Source organism: Astyanax mexicanus, chromosome 22, assembly GCF_023375975.1.
Source record: "Astyanax mexicanus isolate ESR-SI-001 chromosome 22, AstMex3_surface, whole genome shotgun sequence".
Taxonomy (NCBI): domain Eukaryota; kingdom Metazoa; phylum Chordata; class Actinopteri; order Characiformes; family Acestrorhamphidae; genus Astyanax; species Astyanax mexicanus.
Genome location: NC_064429.1, coordinates 18,525,983 through 18,548,392, shown reverse-complemented (window position 1 = coordinate 18,548,392; position 22,410 = coordinate 18,525,983). Strand labels below are relative to the sequence as shown.

Sequence of the window (22,410 nt, the reverse complement as noted above, 5' to 3'; positions counted from 1 at the left end):
TAAAATAGATTAGTAAGTGTGACAAATCCCACAAACATTGTCGTTTAAAAAAAAAACTCTGACATATTTTATAGAACAATTTTTATCACCTTTATTTTTAAAAGTACCGTTTTCTAGACCCCGACCCTTTTTCTTCTACAACACACAACACATTTCCCCATGTCACATCACATATTTTTTACCCATATATAAAGTGACCCTTAGCCCCTTCCTCTGGTCGCTCCGCGCTGATTCACACGGCGCTTTAGCGTCCCTTCAAATTTCCTCCGCTGTTCTCCAATTAACAGCTTAGCAGTGGTGGAAACAGAGCTGATGAGGGAGAGTTCAGCGGGGCCCTCTTCTCAGAGCTGCTCTGCTCGGGGATCCCATTATGTGCTTGACTAAACCCATTTTGAGAAACAGAAACGCGGCATTGGGTTTCAATGGACTCGAGCACTGTAAGGCGACTGACTGGGCAATCTCGAAAGGGCAATTCCACCGAATAAAAAATTATGCATAATTAAATATAGTGGTTTGGTTTGACACTGATGTTTTTAACGTGTAGATATGAAGTAACCAGGATATAAAGCTTCTAAATCATCACTGTAGGGCAATTAGTGGAACGATTATGATTATGGTGCTTTGTCGGTTTGAGGAGGTTTTGACATAAAACTAAAATCCTTAAAAAAAATACATGAATAAACACGGCAACATAAAATACAAAGCACATATCATTGGTCCACTAATCATTTGGATATTTGGATTGTATTTAGGTTTTGACCACCCGGGACTGTTTTCGATCACCATCATTGGAAAGAAATTGAAGTTGATAAGTTAGTTTAAGGCAATGATTCCCAACAATCCCGATCCGGTTAATTAATTAATTAATTAATAAACACGCCATTTTTGGGTTCGTAATAGTGTGCTGAAGCAGGAGACTACTACATGTGTAAGAAGGTGGATCCTCCTTTCCTTTATGCAAATAAAACAACAGTAGGAAATGTACACCCCTATAATGCACCAGTGAGAAGAAGACCTTCAAGTGCGCAGACAAAAAACAGGAAAATAATACGGGGTTAAATGAGAATTAATATCCCAGTCACTCAAGGAGATTTTTCAAATACCTACATTGGTCAGTGGTCTGGCACTGGGCAGCTCGAGCATTCCCCAAGTTCATCTAGCTAAATCCTGTTTTTTTTTTTTTTTTTTTTACTTTTTTATCGCTGAAAACCCCAATAACACTCCCCGACGTTTAATCGGCCAATTAAGTGGAATAGCTCACCGCGTGCGCCTGTTTGAAAGTCCTCATGGGAATGAGTTAAGCTCACATTCAAATGCAAACCAGTACATGAGTTCCCCTCTGTTTAATTCTCGCGCACAGCGAGTGGTGCGCCTAAAAGTGGTCTCTCGGAGCTCGAGGCTCTGGGGTTAAACATGCACTGCAGAGTTCGGGATGGTGGGGAATTGGAGGGGGGCATTCCCAGTTGATTTTGTTTTTTAATTGCAGCAACATTGTTGGAATAATTTTTCAGGATCAGGTTACAAAAATGGTTGCAGAGAGTTCAAACTCTTGATTCTAAATCGCATGCTTTTTATCGCAAGTTCTCTTCACCTTCCAGCTTTTTATTCCACACCTCCCAAACGCGGGCTTTTCATTCACGTGCTTCGTGTCTACGAAGTAGGTGTAGCGATAAGGCAGTGTTGCATGCGCGTGTCTGTTTAGGGGGGTGTGTGAGAGGTAAAAGAGGGTGTTTGACGCCCCCCTCGTTATTCCCCTGGGGGGAGTTGAAGTGCATGTGACAGTGATGAGCAGAGATAACAGCAACACCACCACCACCTCCACCAGCAGCAGGATCAGGAGCCGTGCGAAGTTCGGCGCGAGATCAGATCGTGCAATGTGCGCGCTCCTTCGCGTTTAACTCCTTGCCCATTTTTATCACCCTCTTCTTCATCACCATCATCATTCTTAGCGCAGCCCTCCTGCACGAGCAAGCAAGCCAGAAGAGGCGCCGCGCCGCGAGCATGAACGGCTACGGCTCGCCCTACCTGTACGTGGGGGGTCCAGTGGCGCAGGCGCGCGCCCCTCTCCAGAGGACTCCCAAGTGCGCGCGCTGCCGCAACCACGGCGTGCTCTCGTGGCTCAAGGGCCACAAGCGCTACTGCCGCTTCAAGGACTGCACGTGCGACAAGTGCATCCTGATCATCGAGCGGCAGCGCGTGATGGCGGCGCAGGTGGCGCTGAGGCGGCAGCAGGCCAGCGAGAGTCTCGAGAGCCTGATCCCGGAGGCGCTGAGGACCCCCGGAGCCGAGCTGCGCTGGAGCGGAGAGGGGCTCAGCTCGCAGCCCGGACCAGGTAACTTCATATAGCACGACTGAGCTGACAACAGTAAATACAGAGAAACATTTAAATGTAAAACTATAAATTGTGTAACCTGTGTAGTCCTGTGAAACTAAATGGTTCAGTTTGTTTGTGGTGTTTTACAGTTATAATACGTTAAATTGGGTCAGTGATGATTATTAATGTTGAACCATCTCTAAACTGACATAAACCCAAACATCATTACACTCACTACATGCTTTATCTCTCTTACAGTATCTACACACACACCTCGCCGTGTTTACATCAGTGTGCGACAGTGTTCAGACTTTTTTCTCACTAAGAAGAAACTGAAAGTGTCATGTTTTTGATGAGATTACATTTTTCGTTTCTAATCTCATCAAAAGTTTCGCAAAAAATAAAACGACCAGAAATGTCTGATATAAACGACACATTATTGTGCACATTACAAATAAAACAAATTTAGCTACTTAAAAAACTAATAAAGGTATCTTAAAATGGCAAAGAATTATAAACTTAAATACCTTATTGTAAATGTTATTCCGTAAAAGAGAACATTAATTTGATTGTTCGGGTTACATTTTTTTAAGTCAAAGTAATATTTAACTTAAATAATTTAGCAAAAATAAATAAATAGCAACATGTAGCTTGTAATAAATAAACAAATAATTATTAGAACGTGTACACAATGTAAAAATACAGTTTAAGTTTAAATCAGTTAACATGGTTTGTTTAAAATAATTTGCTAGTTTGTTTAAATTACGTAATTTTTTTTAATTTTCAGATTTAAAAAAAAGTAAACCCAACTTGTTAAATAAAAACGCCAAATGTCTTGCATTATTATTATTATTATTATTATTATTATTATTATTATTATTATTATTATTATTATTATTATTATTATTTTAGTAGTGGTAGTAACGTTCTTTTGCATAAGCATTGTTTTATTTTTCTTTTACTTTATAAGCGTCACCGTATTTACGATTACAAATATTGTTTTAGGTATATTGTTTCTGTTGTTTAGATATTATTTATAGTAGTTCACTGTATTACATATCTTACACATCGTACAGACAAATACATTGTATTATTCAGTGTTATTATAAATATAATTCATATTATTATTCCTAGTAGTTTTATTAGCAATGGTAGCAGTATTGGTTAGTTGTTATTTTGGTAATAATTGTTTATTTGGTAATAGTCTTAGTATTTTTCTGTAGGAGCAAATGTCACAATATATAGAGAGATTGCGTATCTCAGCAGAAGGCATGGACTAAAGCAGTATTTTTTTAATTGATAACTCAAATAGTGGTGTTGTTGACATACTTATATTTATTTTCCGTTTATTCCTATTGTAATTCAAATCTGCCCGTTAGTTTATTAAATAACCGCTTTTAGTCATTACTTATGTTTATCGCTGATTTCATTTATCCTGATTTCCCGGTTAAGTTGCTATAGCGCTGTTCAGAAGTGCCAGCGAAGAGCCAAAGCGCTTTTTTAATGATTGTGTTTCAGTGGCTTTATGGCCAAAAACTGGACAGTACAATAAGGGACGAGGCCGAGAGCAAATGGACATCGACTTTCCATCAGCGCTCTTTCAGTCAGCCGATCTTTGATCGCTTCAAAGATTACAGTAATCAAGGCGGGACAGGCCCGAATCGAAGCCAATAGCCATCATTTTCAGGAGACTTCCAAACTCAGGTGAAATGTTACCAAATAACAGCCAATCCGTTTGCAAAACGTGGGCCAGGAGAATCGACGACTAATCTCTCAGTGGCAGCCAGTCAGCACTTTCAGTCTAAGAGCTGTTCTAGGGAATAAAGTGAGGCGGTATAAATCAGAAGGGTGCTGGCAGGTCAGTTAACTAACACGCTAATGTTGCTTTCACTGACTGCAGTGGGAGCAGCCTCACTTCAGCCCCTCACTTCAGCAGTGCAGAGAGACCTGAGACAACATTTCCTATTTCAGCTCTGTTTGTACCTCTCAGCTTTAAACTGTGTCCAGATAAAAATAGTGCTATTTTAAGGTCTGCTGCTGGCTGACTGCAAGATATTGAAGTCTGTGGCAGAGGAACTTACAACTCTGGAATTAACTAAGAGATTCTGAATCAGTTTATCTGATTTTGCTATTTATAGGTATATATTTGAGTAAAATGAACATTGTTGTTTTATTCTATAAACTACAGTCAACATTTCTCCCAAATTCCAAATAAAAATATGGTCATTTATATCATTTATTTGCAGAAAATGAGAAATGGCTGAAATAAGAAAAACGTTGCAGAGCTTTCAGACCTCAAATAATGCAAAGAAAACAAGTTTATATTCATAAAGGTTTAAGAGTTCAGAAATCAATATTTGGTGGAATAACCCTGGTTTTTCATCACAGTTTTCAGGCATCTTGGCATGTTCTCCTCCACCAGTCTTACACACTGCTTTTAGCTAACTTTATGCCACTCCTGGTGCAAAAATTCAAGCAGTTCAGCTTGGTTTGATGGTTGTGATCAGCCATCTTCCTCTTGATTATATTGCAGAGGTTTTCAGTTTGGTAAAATCAAAGAAACATCATTTTTAAGTGGTCTCTTATTTTTTTCCAGAGCTGTATGTACAACTTGAGCCAAATCTACCAAGACAAACTTCCTAATATTAATATAGAATATTCAGTAGGCCTACTATGCAGAAGTTTTAGGCACCTTAGCACATTAATTAAATCCATTCATATCTGCAGACTGTTAGACTGTTTTTTCTTCTAAAAACTTCAGATCACAGTGCAAATGCATGTATTAACAAATGCAGGAAAAAATACAAATAAAAATCGGCTGGATGTGTGAACAAGCTCATCTGATGTAGCATTCATTTATAACTTACTTACCATACTTACCTTACTATAAATAGTACGTGATTGCCATGACAAGAACTTTGCAGATGTTGTAATTACCACATACTGTTAAACATACTGTGCTTAAAATTTCATATTCGTCTCATATTAATTATTATATATAATTATCAGAATATTCAAATTTTTCAAAAATAAATATTTTTTGGCACAGTACTGTATATTTCATATAATAATCTCATTAGAATTTAAAACAAACTTTATTGCCATTGCACAGCAGTGCAATAGAATTCAGCCTACACATTTAACTCATCCTTAGAGACTACTAGTCAATTGGGGATTTGAGAGGTGCACCCAGAGAGGTTCAGGAAGTGTTGCTCAGCTTTCTACTGCCAGTCCAGGGGATTGATTATGTGTCCTTTGGATGTCAAGTTCAGTTGTCTAACCTTTAGGCCACAGCTGCCAATTTCAGATACATATAAACGCCATAGAAAAAAAAGTTAACCTCAAAACACACTATGTGTGTGTGTGCTTTCAGAACTGAACGAGGATCTATCTGGCGAGCAGTCCGGAGGAGAGAACAGTGGCAGCACCAGCGACCGAGAACAAGAACCTGCCAGTTCCCCCGAGGAACCCAAATCCAACTCCTGCTACACACCCAGCACCCCAGAACCCCCTCCTCATCCCGAGGAGTCTCGGTATGGTGCGCCCAAACCTTGCACTGATCCCGAACCCAAACCAGACAGCCCCAAGTACTCAAGTGAGCCTAACCTCCTGATCGAGGGTCTTTCAGGCTCCGTCTCCCTACCATTCAACCTGAGAGCCAACCGTCCTCCACTTGAGGTGCTGAAGAAGATTTTTCCTGGCCACAAGCCGGCCGTGCTGGAGCTGATACTGAGGGGCTGTGGGGGTGACCTGGTCGGTGCCATCGAGATACTATTGTCCAGCCGTTCCTCAGCAAAAGCAGACAAGCCCTCTCCTGACAGTTCTGAAACTCTTGTGTTGCCCTCCAATGGGCATCTCTTCGAGCACCCTTTGAGCTCATACCCAGTCTCTTCCACCAAGTGGTCGGTGGGCTCGGCCTTTCGTGTGCCAGACTCTCTGCGCTTTTCTCCAGAGTCAACTAGTGCTGGAATGGTGCCTGGTCCCTTAGGTGTCCCACTGCAGCATGGCTTCCCCCAGCCACCCCGTTACCCACTGATGCTGCGTAACTCGCTAAGCCGTGGCCAGGCCGGGGGACCCTTTGTGCACGGTGATGTGACTCTGTGGAATACCATGACCCTGCAGCAGCAGTACCAGCTCCGCTCACAGTATGTCTCACCCTTCTCTGGCCCCTCACCCGGGGCGTTCCGCAGCTCACCCCTCCTGACCTCCAGGGCAGCACAAGAGGAGCCAAGGCTCGGCGTTCAGGAAGAAGGCTGTCCTGTCGCATCCAAACAGACGATATACTCACCCGACGAGGAATACGATGAAAGATCTGACTCCTCGGACTCAAGGATCCTCAACACATCCTCCTAACCTCTGGCTGCAGAAGTGGGGAAGCAAGCCGAGAACCAAAATGTGTTAGTAATGGAACTACACTGACAAATCACACAATGAGAAATATGGCAGATCTTGCCCATGTAGGAGCTTTAGGAGAAGATCTAAACTGTACTTGAGGTATTGTGCCACTCTCTAAACTAAGGTGTTTGTGCAGTGCAATGTCTGAATGTGATGATGCAGCAGTATCTCATCAACAACAAACACTTAAATATCACAAGTATGATCTGACCAAAAAAAGTAGGAATGACTGAACATTAGCTGAATAATAATAATAATAATAATAATAATAATCACTAACTCCACCTTGCATGAAATGTACTGTAAATAGCAATGCAATGTAGAGATAACCAAACAATAAAGCATGTAAATGTATATGCCAAATAAACCCAGTTGGAAATGTCGTTGTCATTTATTTACGTGAAAATTTATGTTGACAAGATGTGAATGTGAAACTGAAGAAACTCTTGTTTCATTGCAATAAAAAAATAACTGTAGCTCTGTTTCTGAGCACTTCAGCATTTCAGCAGATGACTGGAATTCTGGGATTAGTGATTAATTAAAACTATATACCTGTATAATAATATAATAAACATTTTTTACAATGGCAGCTGAATATAGTCCCTATTGAGAATGCACTACCTGAATTTCAAGTAGTTGTCAGTCATCTGTTGAACTGGCTGAGACAAAATGGATATGACCTGTGACACAAATTTAATTGGCTGTGAAGTAAATGCAGAAGCTGTATAAAATTATATATCCCATAATAAAACAGGATTATGAACATGTACTGAGTGTGTGCCTTGTGTTCTAAGTATGCTAGTTTATTAAAGGAAGACTATACTTTTGAGAACTGTGTGTGTTTTGACAAAGGAAACAAAGCCTTCCTTAACCTGTTAATGGAGAAGTTTGAAATGTAAAACATTTATGTAATCTGTTTCAAATAGATCAAGTTTGTATCACTTCATATACCATATAAAATTCAGATTTGTTCACACGGACTGCTAAAATTTACATAGGAAAATCCTACTTTACTCTTATTTAAAATATAGTATTTTATGTTGTGTGTCATTTTTTTGGGAATTCAAATTTTTATTTTTCTTGCTTTAATACAGGTTCAGATTTAGAGAGGTGATAAAAAAGTAAGGCGGCTCAGTTTAGATACAGTACAGCATATACCAATACACATACATTGTGTCATTTTTATGTATTTGTGGCATGAATAGGTCATTGCAAAACTAAATGAATAATAGAATTTGACCATTTCAAAATGTTCAAATCCACATAAATTATCAGTTCCAACTTAAAAGTTAAACCTTGGCTTGGCATTATTGTAAAACAAGAAATGTTCTTTAAATATATAAGCAATACTTGACTCTTAATATTTTAGTTCTTATATAACAATTGAAAAAAGTTCGAAAAGAGGAACAAAGAGCACCATTTAGCGCTATTAAATATGCAAGCAATTGTTTCTTTTACAGTTATTCAAAATGTCAGAACCATGCCAGCATAATTCAACGTTTCTTTGATTTTACCTCTGGAATATAATCAAGAGGAGGATGGATGATTACAAGCCATCAAACCAAGCATAACTGCTTGAATTTTTGCACCAGGACTTGAATAACATTATCCAAAAGCAGTGTGTAAGACTGGTGAAAAAGAACATGCCCAGATGCAAGAAAACTGTGATTAAACACCAGGGTTATTGCACCAAATATTGATTTCTGAACTCCTAAAACTTTCTGAATATTAACTTGTTTTATTTTCATTATTTGAGGTCTGAAAGCTCTGCATCATTTTTGTTATTTCAGCCATTTCTCATTTTCTGCAAATAAATGCTCTAAATGACAATATTTTTCTTTGGAATTTATTTGGAGAAATGTTGTCTGTAGTTTATAGAATGAAACAAAATGTTTATTTTACTCAAATACATACCTATAAATAGCAAGTGGTCTATTATTTTTTTTCCCAGAGCAGTATTTCATTTAAGAAAAAGTGCAAAACATCACTGCCACAAAAGAGTTCTTTACAGGTTTCTGACAGAAGCACACTCGCCTCTACTGAGATCAGATCCATTTGGTAGGTAAATATGTATTCTTGGTGATCCTATTACAAAAAATACCATTAAAACAGTTTAATCAAACAACGATCAATCAAATTCATTTCATTAAAATAAAAGTAAACAATGTAAATGTGGTTGGTGTATCACAGTCAATGGGCATCAATATTCTGCTTCTTGTGTAACATAATTCAAATTTAAATCTGGATCAGAGTGACACCCAGATGCTACAAATGTTAATTTAAACTAGTTGTATAAAAGCGAGCTGAAATTATTATTTAATTAACAATGTTGTGTACGGCTCTGTAGGCTACAGTGAGCTAAATCTAAAATTAAAAGTAAATGCGTTTAAATACTCCAGACCTCTTGCCATAACAAGGACATTACAAGTTTTTACCCGTTTCTGACACATAAAACTGAACATGTTGCGCCATCTACAGGCGCAGATCAGCATAAACATGCATTAAATTACCCACCGAGCAGAGCCCTGTTCAGTGAACCTGCGACCTCCTGCTCATAGTGCGCTTTAGACCGCTGGAGCACTCGGCGCCTGTATGTCAATTATTAAACATTTTTCATCCTGAATTAAGTACATTAAGTACAGTACATTAATTACATGATCAATTTCGTTGTACACTGTGCAATGACAATAAAAATATCTTATCTTATTTAATTTATATATAGAGATATGTACATTGTGAGGTAAATAACAAAGGTGCATAATATGGCATGAAAAACAATATATATAAAAAAATATGTAAAGTTGTGTCTCGAGGAGTTGTGTCACTGTTGTAACCACATGGTAATAAATTACCACTCTTTTTTAAATAAAAAATAATAATTATTAAAACCACGCCGATGGCATTAGTTGACTTCCGTTTAAAAGATATACAAAGGAAAGCACACTGTCTTGAATTGTTCTTCTTTAGATCTTGCATTTATATGAAGATTTTTAGTGAAGTCACTGGTGTGGCTTTTATTATTCCTAGGGAGATTTAAACAAATAAACACAACTAGATTAACAGAAATATCATAAATAAAACGTGGTTTTATGGTCAGTTTTTGAAAAATGCATTTTTCAGGAAACAGCACTGGTAATACCTTTCTTTGGTATCTAAAACCTTTAAATAAGAGTACAAATAATGTAAAAAATAAACAAGTTGTCATTTACGCGTATTTATAAAATTATGTAATACATAGTGTAGTTATACATTGTCATTTTCCCCATTGCAAAAGTTGACCTTTCAAAAGAATTACCCAGCTTTAACATTACATCGAGACAGTTTTCAGGGTCAACCACTACTGAATTATGACTAAATGGCGCCATCTAGCGTTCACTGAACCAGATGCAACAGCCGTGTTTTCTTGCTCACCTTTCACCTCTCATGTTACAATTCTCCTTTGCGTAGAGTGAAGCTGTTTAATGAGGCATACGTTCTGTGTGGACATATGAAACTGTTAGGAACATTTGTAACAAAGATACATATGGGTATGTTGTTGGAGTTTTAATGAGGGCCAGGGCGTCTGTGGATTTTACAAAGTGTGGAAGCTCCTGCCACAAAAAGTCATTTATATTTTACATTTATTTAAACATCAGTGGGTAAATATAAACACACAGTTATGCGTCCAAATGCCGTTGGGACACATGCTTATACACTAATTTGTGAGAAAACAGTTATTAAAAAAAAGAGTTTCTCCTGCTTTTGTTTATTGTTGGAGTAGCTGTTTCTACTGTCGATGGAAGGCTTTCTACCGAGCTGGCATTTCAACGCTGAATCATGATATGGCAACGTCGTTTCAATGTTGTACATTCAACCTTTAATAAAACATAGCTCAAACTCTGGATGCTCAAAATTGTATGGAACAGGGAAAAAAAACTTGTATGCCACAATGAAAAATTAACAATTTTATTTTTATCCTCTCTCTCTGAATATACTCTGAGAAGTAGGAACTGTACAACTACAGACAAAACGCTTTTATTACTACAAGTAGCTAAAACTAGAAAATACTATGGTTAACAAAGTGTTAACAGTAAACGTACATCACTGTAGTAAAGCTGAGTATAAAAAAGTTACTTACTACTACCAATCTGATTCAACATTTGATCTCAAAAACACAACAGTAAAACAAATATAACATGGTGAAGAATTGATGCCAAATTAAAAAGCAATTACTGCAAATGGAAGTAAAACCACTTTTCATCCCTTTATCCAACTGTTTTTTTTTATTTGTATGGTGATGAAATGTAAAATGCTAGTTTAAAAGACACTTTGAGGACACTACGTCGATTCAATTATAACATTTCAACGTTTGTACAGCCTTTTAACATTTAATGTTGTTTCAACGTTGTTTCAACTTTGAAACAACAACAGACATTGCGTATGCTTTACAAGCTTATTTTAACCACATTTTAACGTTGAAGGTCGGTTGTGTGCCAGCTCGCTAGGCTCCTAGATGGTGGATTATTTGCAACAAATATTTAATTACATCTAGCGGACCTAATTTCCAACTCAATTACTTGATTAAATAAACATAATTGATAGATCAATTCCAGAGACCACAGTTCCGCTTTATTCCACTTTTGTAAAAATAATAATAATCGAATTGGTCAATATTAATAATAACAGCATTTTCAGTCGTGTTCATCTGTGAGTTCCACTGTCACTGACAACAATGACTAATTTAACACGAGTGTATTTTCAGTGTCCACAAGCGAGGTGGACTGAAAGCACAGGTGTTGCAGTTCATTAAACACACGTGTTGACTTAACCGAGAGGCAGCTTTTCGCTCAGCCATTTGAATGTGCGCCACTAAGTCAACAACTTGCACTGTCCTCGCATGAATCAAACACACACACAAATCAGGCCTGCTTCAGCATTCAGCGAGAAGCACGTGTTGCCAATCCATCAAAGCTCCTAAAATGTTAATTAACATAACAGGACCCCCAGGGAGCTCCAAGACCCTCCTCCTCTTCCTCTCAGTACGCTCTGGACAGAGTCGGCTTCTGGGAATCCTGCTAATAAGACCCCTGCTGCCCTGAGGTGTGGCATGAGTTTTTAGAGATTTACAATAAAACAGCTTTGTAGCATGTTTATACTAAAATACATACTTATAGATTGCTCCAGTGTGTGTGTGTTTAGGCTGCAGCAGCTTAACCCTTTCAGACCTGAATTATGTTCCAGTTATGGAAATATATATGAAGGCTGTTTCTGTCTGTAATGCACACAATGATCCTAATATTACTATTCTAACATTAAATATATATTAAAATAAATCCAATTAACTAAAATTCTTATTCCTAAACATGATTTCTCAGTGTTCTAAATCACAAAGAATTAGTAAAAATGTGCTTGTATTACTTTGCCTCATTTGTTCTGTAGTGCTGACATACCCTAATGAGTTGCTGATTTGTTTTCCAGTGCAGTGGGCGGGGCTAAGCAACTACTGTTCCATTGGCTGGTTTATGATCTATTCTGATGGAGAGCAGGTCTCAATTTGTGTCCTTTGCAAGAAAACATTTGGAAAAAAAAAAAAAAACTACATGATCTCCATTGGAATTGACGCAGGTTCTAAAAGGGGTAATGTGCACATGGACAGTTAAGTTATAAATGGTGTTTCAGACACTTCTATTTGAAAGAAGCTACAGGGGTCATTTACATGCATCTGCTTTGAAGAAATGTAGCAATTTAGAAAAGTTTAGAAATTACTCAGTGAATTTAGTGTCATCAAATAGTGTCATCGCATGGTAGCAAACAATTTATGTTTTTTGGTTGCATTACATACTTCGATGTTTTTAATGGAAAAACAACTTGTAAATTACTTTTATGTAACATTGTTTTACACAAGTGTTTATTAATCGTAAAATTTGCCCATTTGGAATTTTAACGTTGAATTAACTTGAATGTTATGGTTGAATCAAGGTTGGATTTTTTTTTTTAAAGGAATCAACGTTGATATGGCAACGTTGTTTCAACGTCCTACGTTCAACCCTTAATAAACCGTAGCTTACATTCTGGATGCTCAAAATTGTATGGAAGAGGAAGAAAGAAAAAAAAACTGTATGCCATGAAGAAAAATTAACAATTTTATTTTTATTCTCACTCTTTCTCTGAATATTTATCTCTGAGAAGTAGTAAACTGTACAACTACACACAAAAAGCAATTACTACAAGTAGCTAAAACTAGAAAATCCTTAAAAGTGTGATATAAACTTACATCACTGTAGTAAAGCTGAGTATGAAGAATCTTACCCACCAATACCAATCTGATGGAACATCTGATCTCAAAAACACAACAGTAAAACGAGAATATAGAACATGAACATACCCCAGGTATGGTGAAGAATTGGTGCCAAATCAAACAAGCAGTTACTGCAAATGAAAGTAAAAACACTTTTTCATCCAACAGTTTTTTAATTGTATGGTGAGGAAATGTAAAATGCTAATTCAAAAGGCAGAGGGTGGAGAACATTATATTGATTCAAAGTTGAAATTGCAACCATTTAACATTAAATGTTGTTTCAATGTTGAAACAACAACAGACATTACTTCAGACATATTTCAACCACATTTCAACGTTGAAGGCCGGTTGTTTGTCAGCTGTGTGGCAGTGAATCTATGTTTATTTAAAGGCTGTGAATGTTGGGGCTCTTATCCACGTCTTATTCACATTGGATATGAACGTTGTTTCAATGCATTAGAGATGGAAAAATGATCGCCGATTCAACATACTTTTGCTATCTGGGATTTTTTTTGGTACATAAAACCTCTGAGTTGGTAAATAAAACATATAAATACAGTAAATAGGCTCTTTTAGAAATACTGTACGCTCAGTCTGTTAACAACCAGATTACCAACCACAAGTTAATTCTCTTCTCAAAACACAAAGCATATAAACGTCAATGTTGCCGAATTAGGAGTTCACATATCTGCCCAGTGACTGAACATACTATGTTTGGTAGTCAAATCTGGACTGAGGGTCAGGCTGCAGTCAGGATGAAAGCGTTTTTACAGTAATTGCTCCCCTGCTGGCAGTTCGCCTGCAGTTTGGCGGGATCGGTTGTAAACTTGAGAATACAATAAGCAGCGCATGCGTCAAAAAACTTTCTAAAGGCGTTTATGCTTTTCCCACCTCTAGTCTCATACGACCCGCCCTCCTGCGCAAGGATTGGGTAACAGTTTTCATCTTGGGGCGGATCCGCCAATAAGAGCGCTAAGCAGAAAAACGCTTCGGAGAGAAGAAATGAATGTGTTTTAAACAGAAAAGAAAACAGCGTTTCATTTAGCGCCTTGATCGCTCTAAAACTTGTCATGTTCAGCTCTTGAAACACTACTAAGAAAACTTCACAGAAAACAGGAAGTAATCAACGTTCCAATATTGTAACGAGATATGAACTTCTCGTTATATCTCCCCAAATATCTAATTTTATTCAACCGAGTTGTCATATGTTACATATTGCTTTGTTCTCAAATCTAGTCTCAATTTAAAATATTTTTATTTATTTTATTAGAACGTTATTTATTTTCCCTACTATTTCACTAAAATGTGTCTTAAATTCTTAATTATTGCAGCGACACGATCTAAATCATTATCATGGTAGGTAACTCTGCTCCTTTATTTGTTATTAAGCGCCAAAATACACGCTTAAGCTCGAAAAGCCATGTTTGTATCAATCAAAAAAATAAAGGTGCCTCAATAATTCTATTTTATTAAGCAAAGTGAATCAATAGTGATTTAGCACATATACTTAATACGCATTGTTCTTTAGAATTAATAGTATGAAATAATTTTGCTTTAAATATAATATTACTTGGTTTTCAGTGAAGTGCAGCTTTTTAAAACTTTACTGCTGGACAAATATCAATATATGTGCAGGGATTTTAAACCCAGTTTCTTTGCAAACTTAAAGCTACTGTTTTTGTTGATAATATTGTTTACGTATGTGTAAAGTCTCCCACAGGGTCATTGTTGTCTTATCTAGAGCAGTAGCAGTAATCCCGGGGTGTCTTTCTTCATTTTTCAAATTTCTCTAAGAGACACCACACATGGTAGGTCTATTGAGAGCACAGCCGTGATGGTGTTTTGGATGGAGGCCCCACATGTTTGTTTGGGGACAATCAACGGGAGCTGCAGGTGATTACAGATGTGTTTTGCAAACAGCTGTCTACGAATTATTCAGCTGATTTTCCAGTTCTAGTCGCTGTTTTTTATCAATAAGAACGCTGTAATATATTATATTAGTGTGCTAAGTTCAGTAAGAAACAATGTGAAGAGAACTTTAGGATAGACAAGACAGAAAGTTTAAAAATTCCAATAGCTCAACATCGTTGATTTTTTTTTGAGTTCATTCGGACTTAGAACATCTACCAATTGATGCTATTTATTTGCCATTTAGTCATTAATGCCTAAACATGTGCTTTGCAAAGCAGAATGTTATTAATGTTATTCCAAGCGTTCTAAATCATGAAACGTGTGTGTGTTTAAACAGTCTCAGTGTAAATCAATCACCTAATTTTGCATTCTCCACTGATGATTTGAATAGATTCAATAGTGGTTACATTGGCTATAACAAACACATTCTAACGAAATAACACTGTGTAATATACAACTTGCAAATGACTACCAAATATCACCAAATTAATGTGGAAATTTGTTATTAGTAAGTGTGACAGAATAAACTGGTCTCGATGGTCCTCTGTGAGAAATTAACTATACCTTTCAGGCACTTCTGTTCTTCAAAACTGTTCATTTTTATTTTTCACTGATGAACGTAAGTAACCTGGATATATTAAACTGTAAAAATAGAAATAATAAAGTGAAAAACAAATTTGTTGATAATTTACGCATGAATTAATGAATTATTTATGTTATTTTGTTTTAGCAAAATTATATTATCCCTATTTTGTCACAGTATGAACCCGGGCGCCGAAGTCAGATACAATGAACCCGACACGGTGTTAACATTTCGATTTTTTTCTAAGAAGTAAAGCCAGTACAAAGTTTATTCAGCTACAGGTGCAGAAACACGCATCTATTTGGTCCAATGACTAATTGAAAAGTTCCTGGAAACATCAGTCCGTTTTTATTTCCACCCGTATTTCGGCGACGGATGCCTCCACGGGTACCGCTGTGTCTAGTGCAATAGTTCGCCGATCAGTGTAAACAATTGACTGGTGTTTTGTCGATTTGTGCTACCTTCTCAAAATGTAATAATGAAGTATATTTATAGAGACAGCACAATATGTCGGGAAGTTGAAGAGCCTAAATCCCTAATCAAAAAATGTTTTCAGTATTAAACAGTAGGACGTTTGTTTAGACTAAATCACTTTTCTTACTTTTCTATCATCAGACAGTATTTTTGGGTAACCTAAATGACTACACATCATAGCACGTGTATTGCCGAAATCACTCATCAGAAAATAGTACAAAATAGTATAAATGGGTGGCCTAAATCACTTGTCACCAAATGTTCCGAGTATTAAACAGTATATGATATTTGGATAACCTAAATCACTTGTAATTAAAATGTAAACGATTATTAAACAGTGTATTCGGGAGTCTAAAGTAGATATTAGAAAATGTTCCCAAGATTAAACAATGCAGAGTATATCTATTAGTCTAGATCACTAATAAAAAATGCCTTCAATATTTAAAATATTTTTTGTTTTTGAATATTATACTTGAAACCCCAACAAAACGTGTACATTTATGCTGTGCATTATACTGTACAAGTGTGCCGGTAGAGCAGCTCAGTGAGTAGAACTAATTGTTTATTCAAACGTTTTTATGAATACGGGTGGAAAAAAGATCTCTACATCTTAATGTTGTAGTTTTATTTGTCTCTAACTTCCAATCAGAAATTGCTAGAGGCGGGGAAAGTGTGTTCCAGCCAATGACAGGTAGTTGCTGAAAGGAATCCAATCAGAGTGAAGCGCAGCGACTGGTGAAGGAGGCGGCCAGGCTTGAAAGCGCCAGGCGTGTTTGTGTGGCGGTGACAGCCGAGTCAGGACAATCGCTCATACACACCTTCTCCAGGTCGGAGTGCTTCTGGGGGGCAAAAGGACGCAATTTAACCGAGAACAATCTGAGAACTATTTTACACAGGGTTTAAGGACAATTTATCAAGAGGTTTCTGGACGGCGACGCGTTTTTGAGAAGGTGAGTTTTGTTGCGCTGTATTTTTTTGTGTATACGTTGAAAATAGAGTTGCAAAATACAAAAACTGCTAGGTTACATAAATCCATATGTTAAACTGTTTTTTTTTTTTTTTAGAAAAATAGCTTAGGAATAGTAAAGCGTTTTTATTTTTAGCTCTGAATTAATTCCATGAAGTGAAGTATGTTGGGGGTTTGCTAGAATGAATCTAAAAACAAACAAAAAATCTCGACTGAAACTCGCTGAAAGAAATGTAATGCCAGCAAATCAGTCAAAACAAAATGTAGGTAAAATAGTTCAAAAAGCGTATTACTTTCCCATAAAATCCCCAACATTCAGTGCAATTCGGACTTTGATTCTGACTTCATTAAATTAAGAAGACAGAAGCTATTAGTTATTGCACATGTGTAATACATTTGTTATAACTAGCAATCGCTGGTTAGTTTTTGATCCAAATAAAACTAAGCTAACTAAACTAACTGCCTCGTGGTTTTTCGTCTTATGTAGCGTTCAGTTTACAACAGCCGGCTCTTCAGGACGGCGACATGTCGGATCTCTCTGGTCCCGAGTTCGAGATCGATGTGGAGAGTCTGGAGGCAGAGAGCGAAGAGACGGCGGCTTTCACCGCTTCCTTCTCCAGCGCCGGCGAGGAGGATCCGGGAGCCAAGGACGAGGACAGAGTCGGCCATACTGCTCATATGTCCGGGGAGCAAAAAAAGCTGAGCCGCACGCCCAAGTGCGCCCGCTGCCGCAACCACGGCGTGGTCTCCTGCCTCAAGGGCCACAAGCGCTTCTGCAGGTGGAGGGACTGCCAGTGCGCAAACTGCTTGCTGGTGGTGGAGAGACAGCGGGTCATGGCCGCCCAGGTGGCCCTGAGGAGACAACAGGCTACAGAGGTAAGCTTCACATTACTATAATAGAAAATAGATTCAAATATACAGCTTAACCATAAGCTGTTTTTTCTGGTTGACCATAAATGCTGTGACAGCTTCGTAATAATTGGTAAAATTGTTTAAGATAAAAATCTTGTGAGGTCACACTGTTTAGTGTTTACTATATATATGTTTAAAATGAACTAAATAGAGATAGTTATCCAGAAACATAAGCTAAATAATAATCTTACATAACATTTGTCATTTTTTGGAATTTAAATTGTGTTTCAATTAAAGTTGAAATGCACTTCAATTAAATAGAGCCTCTATTTTAAATTTGATGTGATGGTGATGCAATGTTAAAAAACTTAACTGTAGCTTTAAATATATATGTGTCTATTTTCAATCTGCATCTATATACTCACTGTGCCGTTTCACATTTCAGGATAAAAAAGGCATATCAGGGAAGCCAACACCAGCCGAAAGACGGACTATCTATCAAAGACACATCCGCCCATCCACTATGCTGGCTAAAAGTATCTTAGAAGGTAAGAGCTTTATCATACTAGATACTGTAACACCCCAAAGGCATGCTGGCATGATGTAAACATATTTTCACACTCTTATGAATCTTTTATTCAAAACTTTCGTCTTATTTTCTGTCCATTAAAAAGCAAATCTATTCATTTCCTCTCTTTCTCAGCTTTTCCTGGATTTCTGTCTTTTTCCTTTTAATTCACTTGGTTCCTAATGGGACGCTTTAATACAGTAAGCATCACTTGCTTAGTAGAGTTTTACAAATGCATGTAGTGTTTTTTTTACACTGTTTAAGGGTACATAATAATGGATGAATCAGCCCATATTTATGAAGCTTCTCAATTTATGTCTTCTGTATTGAAGTACTGTATTGTGTTCTTTTATTTTTAATAAATTCAAGTCAATGTGTGAATGCTTTTTATAAACCCTAAGGTGCCTAAAGGATAGACAATACTTTCAACACAAATAATAAGTATTATATGGTGTTACTTTATTTTTATGCAAGAATAATTATGACTTTTTTGAGATTATTGAGAATTCAGAGAATTTGCACTATGGATTACACAGAATAATTACACTACAGCATTTCAGTTCTGGATCTAAACTAGCTCTCCTTTTTCTCAGGTTACCGCCCTGTCCAGGCAGACCCTTTCCTGGGTACCAGCCCTGCTCTCCCGCCGCCTCTGAGTGACCGCATGAGAAAGAGACGGGCTTTTGCTGACAAGGAGCTGGAGAGCATCATGCTGGAGCGGGAATACAAAGAACGTGAAATGTTGGAGTCCAACAAGACAGCCTCTGCTTCCCTTTTCATCCCTGGCAGTGTGGTGCACGCAGCCGAGTACAACTCCTACAAGACGGCATTTTCCTCATCGTCCACACCTGCAGCACCTGAATCATCACCCAAGGACCTGTGCAGCTTCCTGCCTGGGTGCTTGGACCTGTCTCTTGGGTATGGTGCATCTGCTGGGCCAGCCAATGTTGAACTGATCTCCTCCAACGTCAGTGTGGCCACCACCTATCGCCAGTACCCACTCTCACCCCGTTTTGTCATGTGGCCACGGGGTGGTAGCAACCTGGGTGATGCACTTCTCTACCAACAGTGCCTCCTCAATGCCACTGCAGTGCAAAATCTCAAGCCTGGTGCCGTTTGGGACCCCAAGATGATGGCCTCCAGTGAGAGCCACTCACCCGAGCAGGAGTCTCCCTCTGCTGCCTCAAGACTAGAAGGATCCCGGGCAGCTTCAGATCCCAACAACTTGCAGGCTGGGTCTATGGAGGCCCAGACGGGTCTAAGCCAAAACGGCAGGGAGCGTTCAGCCTTCTCACCGCCCAAAAGGGTGTACAGACAGGCATTCGCCAATGGCCCATTACACCCAGGAGGCCATGAGCATGTGTTAAACAAGATGAGCAAAGACAGCGCCAAGCACACACTGTCCATGAAGCTGAACTCCTTCCACTCGCTCATCCAGCAGACTCTGAGTGAAAAGAACCCAGAGCTCAGGAGCCCCTGCTGTAAAGAGTTACTAGAGGAGGCTGCTAAGAAGTTCAGGGACGGCTCAGTCAAAGACACAGCATGCTTTAAAAGCTCAGAGAGAGCAGTAAAGGACTCCATGGTCAAACCTGCAGGCACAAAGGTTTCCTCGAACGAGCCTTTGTCATTTTCTGTGGAAGCCATATTAAAACGGCCCTCACTGCCTGTAAACCGAGCATCCCAGTAAGGTTGCTTGTCAAGAACATCAATCAAAACGGTACTTATGGACTGAAACTTCAATATAATGTGTATCTGTGTATTTATTTCTACTTTTAGACAGAAATGGATTTTCTGGAAAGTGATTGTCTGTGGTTGTATATGTATGTGAGATAAAACAGCTTGGTGATTGTAGTACTTATGTATTCACTCTAACCCCATCAATACTGTAAATAGCCTTGTAAATACTATAGTATGTGACTCCAGCATGTTGTAAATCAGAATGTAGAGTATTTAAATGTATTGGTAATTTTCTACTTTAAAATGTGTTAATAAAAGTTTGTGAAAATTCATAATGTCCATTGTTATAATTGTATTTTATCTCGCAATAACAGGATAGCAAAAATCATATTCTATTTATTTTTATTTGTTTTTGGAACACAAAACGTCTATTAACTTTGCAATAATGTTTATTTTCATTGGTTATTTTTTAAAAAGAAAATAACAATGAAAATTAGCAGGAATAAATCAGAAAAACTACAAGGAACTAGCCTTTTTGAAAGGGTTTTAAATCAATCTGAGACTTATTTCCAGCCATTTTTTTATAGCGCCTGCTCTTAACCTCATTTATGCATATGTTTATTACAGAAATGTCAGAAATAAACTGAAGAGAAAAAAAACCTGAAGAACGACTAAAACCACCTCAGCTCGAATTTACGCCTGTTTCTGATAGTATTTAAGGGGAACTTGGCCTCTATTTTTTTGCACTTTCTCACAAGAAACCCGTCATTTAGCCTCGACATGCTACATCAAGCAGACATAAACAGACGGTGCGGAGTGTCATCAGTAAAGCTGGGTGAGATGGTTTAGGTAAGTGTACTACTTTAATAAATGTAGTAATGGACCTGGAGTTCACACATCAAACTTTACTTCACCTTCACCCAAACTTTACCTACCGTGTGTGTAATTGTGAGCCTAAAAAATAACGTTAGGGAAACTATATGAAAACCTGCTTTTGTCTGAAGAGAAAATGCATTTCTCTCATTGTTTGTACCAACGGAGATTTTATTACGTCAAAATACTGCATTTTTTTTCGCAGGTTCAACTGTGTTTTTTATAATAAATTAAAACGGAAAGTCGTCTTTTCCAGTGTTTAGAAAAGAAAGTCAGTTTTCCGAGATATTATGCCCACAGTTAAGGGACAAAAAGGCATTATTTTGTGGCAAAAAAAATGTTGAGAGAATAGGTTCACATTTGTGGGAAATGCGGCATTATTTTAAGGTAACATTTCCACAATTTGTGGGAAATTAATTATGTTGAGAGAACAGGTAAAATATTTGTGGACAATACGGCATTATTTTGAGGTAACGTGTCCACTATTTGTGGAAAATAAGTTATGTTGAGAGAATAGGTACACGTTTATGAAGAATACGGCATTATTTTAATGTAATATTTCCAAGGTTGAGGTAAAATTAGACACTTCGGTTGATATGTCAAAGTTAGAAAACAAAATGCTGAAACAGAAGAAAACGGACTTCCATGCCTTCTGGCAGTGGTTCTTTAAGTCGATCAAAATGTCAACTTTTTTCTGTAAACTGTAAACAGTCCCTAAAATTAGCCTGAATCCAGATATGTGGAAAACAGGTCAGAAAATTGTGCAGCCAGCCAAACGTGCAGAAAGAGATTGTGCGGAGATATCGGCCTTATTTGTGGTTCGCATTGTTCCAGGGTATAGACTACATAAGGATACATGAGCTCTCCGCGGCGGGGTGTTTGGAGATGCTAACCGCTGCTGATAGGGATCTGCTGATGCCATCAAGACGGATGAGCTTCATTCCCAAAGTGTCGAATTTAGCGCGTTATAGCAAAGTGCCCTCGCTAGTATCGCAAACATGTTTATTCAGCTCCTGTTACCAGCCGCCTGCCATCAATCCGTCCATTTAAACACAGCAGCTAAATCAAAAGCCTGGGAGGACATTTGTTTATCTGACGCTAGTTGGTCCACAGTAGGAGCTACTGTGAGGCTGGGCTTAGCCTTGAGGTGTAGCCTGCCGTCACACAGCTAAACAGAGGACAAATACAAATAGCTGAGAATCTGATAACACTTTCACTGTGATGAATATAAGAGAAAATTAGACACCATTTTGCTCAACAAAGCAATCTGTTTAAATCTGGGCTGTCCAGCTGTACTTAAAACCGTTTGTTTCTGAAGCAGTTTCTCTGATTTTGCTATTTATAGGTAAACGTTTGAATAAAATGAACATTGTTGTTTTATTCTATAAACTAGGGACAGCATTTCTCCCAAATTTCAATTAATAATATTGTCATTTAGAACATTTATTTGCAAAAAACTATGGTCAAAAATGGTCAAATTAACGAAAAATATGCAGAGCTTTCAGACTTCCAATAATGC

At 37.9% G+C, this 22,410-nt stretch overlaps 2 protein-coding genes across 2 annotated transcripts; both read left to right on the top strand.

Moving 5' to 3' along the window:
* The first annotated feature begins 1,322 nt into the window (after positions 1 to 1,322).
* On the top strand, positions 1,323 to 7,478 carry dmrt3a (doublesex and mab-3 related transcription factor 3a). Its single transcript, XM_007257711.4, has 2 exons — positions 1,323 to 2,332; positions 5,688 to 7,478. Exons 1-2 carry the CDS (start codon positions 2,002 to 2,004, stop codon positions 6,665 to 6,667), a joined length of 1,311 nt encoding a protein of 436 aa, XP_007257773.2. The 5' UTR covers positions 1,323 to 2,001; the 3' UTR covers positions 6,668 to 7,478.
* Positions 7,479 to 16,671: 9,193 nt separating this feature from the next.
* On the top strand, positions 16,672 to 20,353 carry dmrt2a (doublesex and mab-3 related transcription factor 2a). The gene is made up of 4 exons (XM_022664888.2): positions 16,672 to 16,904; positions 17,409 to 17,797; positions 18,219 to 18,321; positions 18,935 to 20,353. The coding sequence occupies exons 2-4, from the start codon at positions 17,447 to 17,449 to the stop codon at positions 20,026 to 20,028; spliced, it is 1,548 nt and encodes a 515-aa protein (XP_022520609.2). The 5' UTR covers positions 16,672 to 16,904; positions 17,409 to 17,446; the 3' UTR covers positions 20,029 to 20,353.
* The last annotated feature ends 2,057 nt before the right edge of the window (positions 20,354 to 22,410 follow it).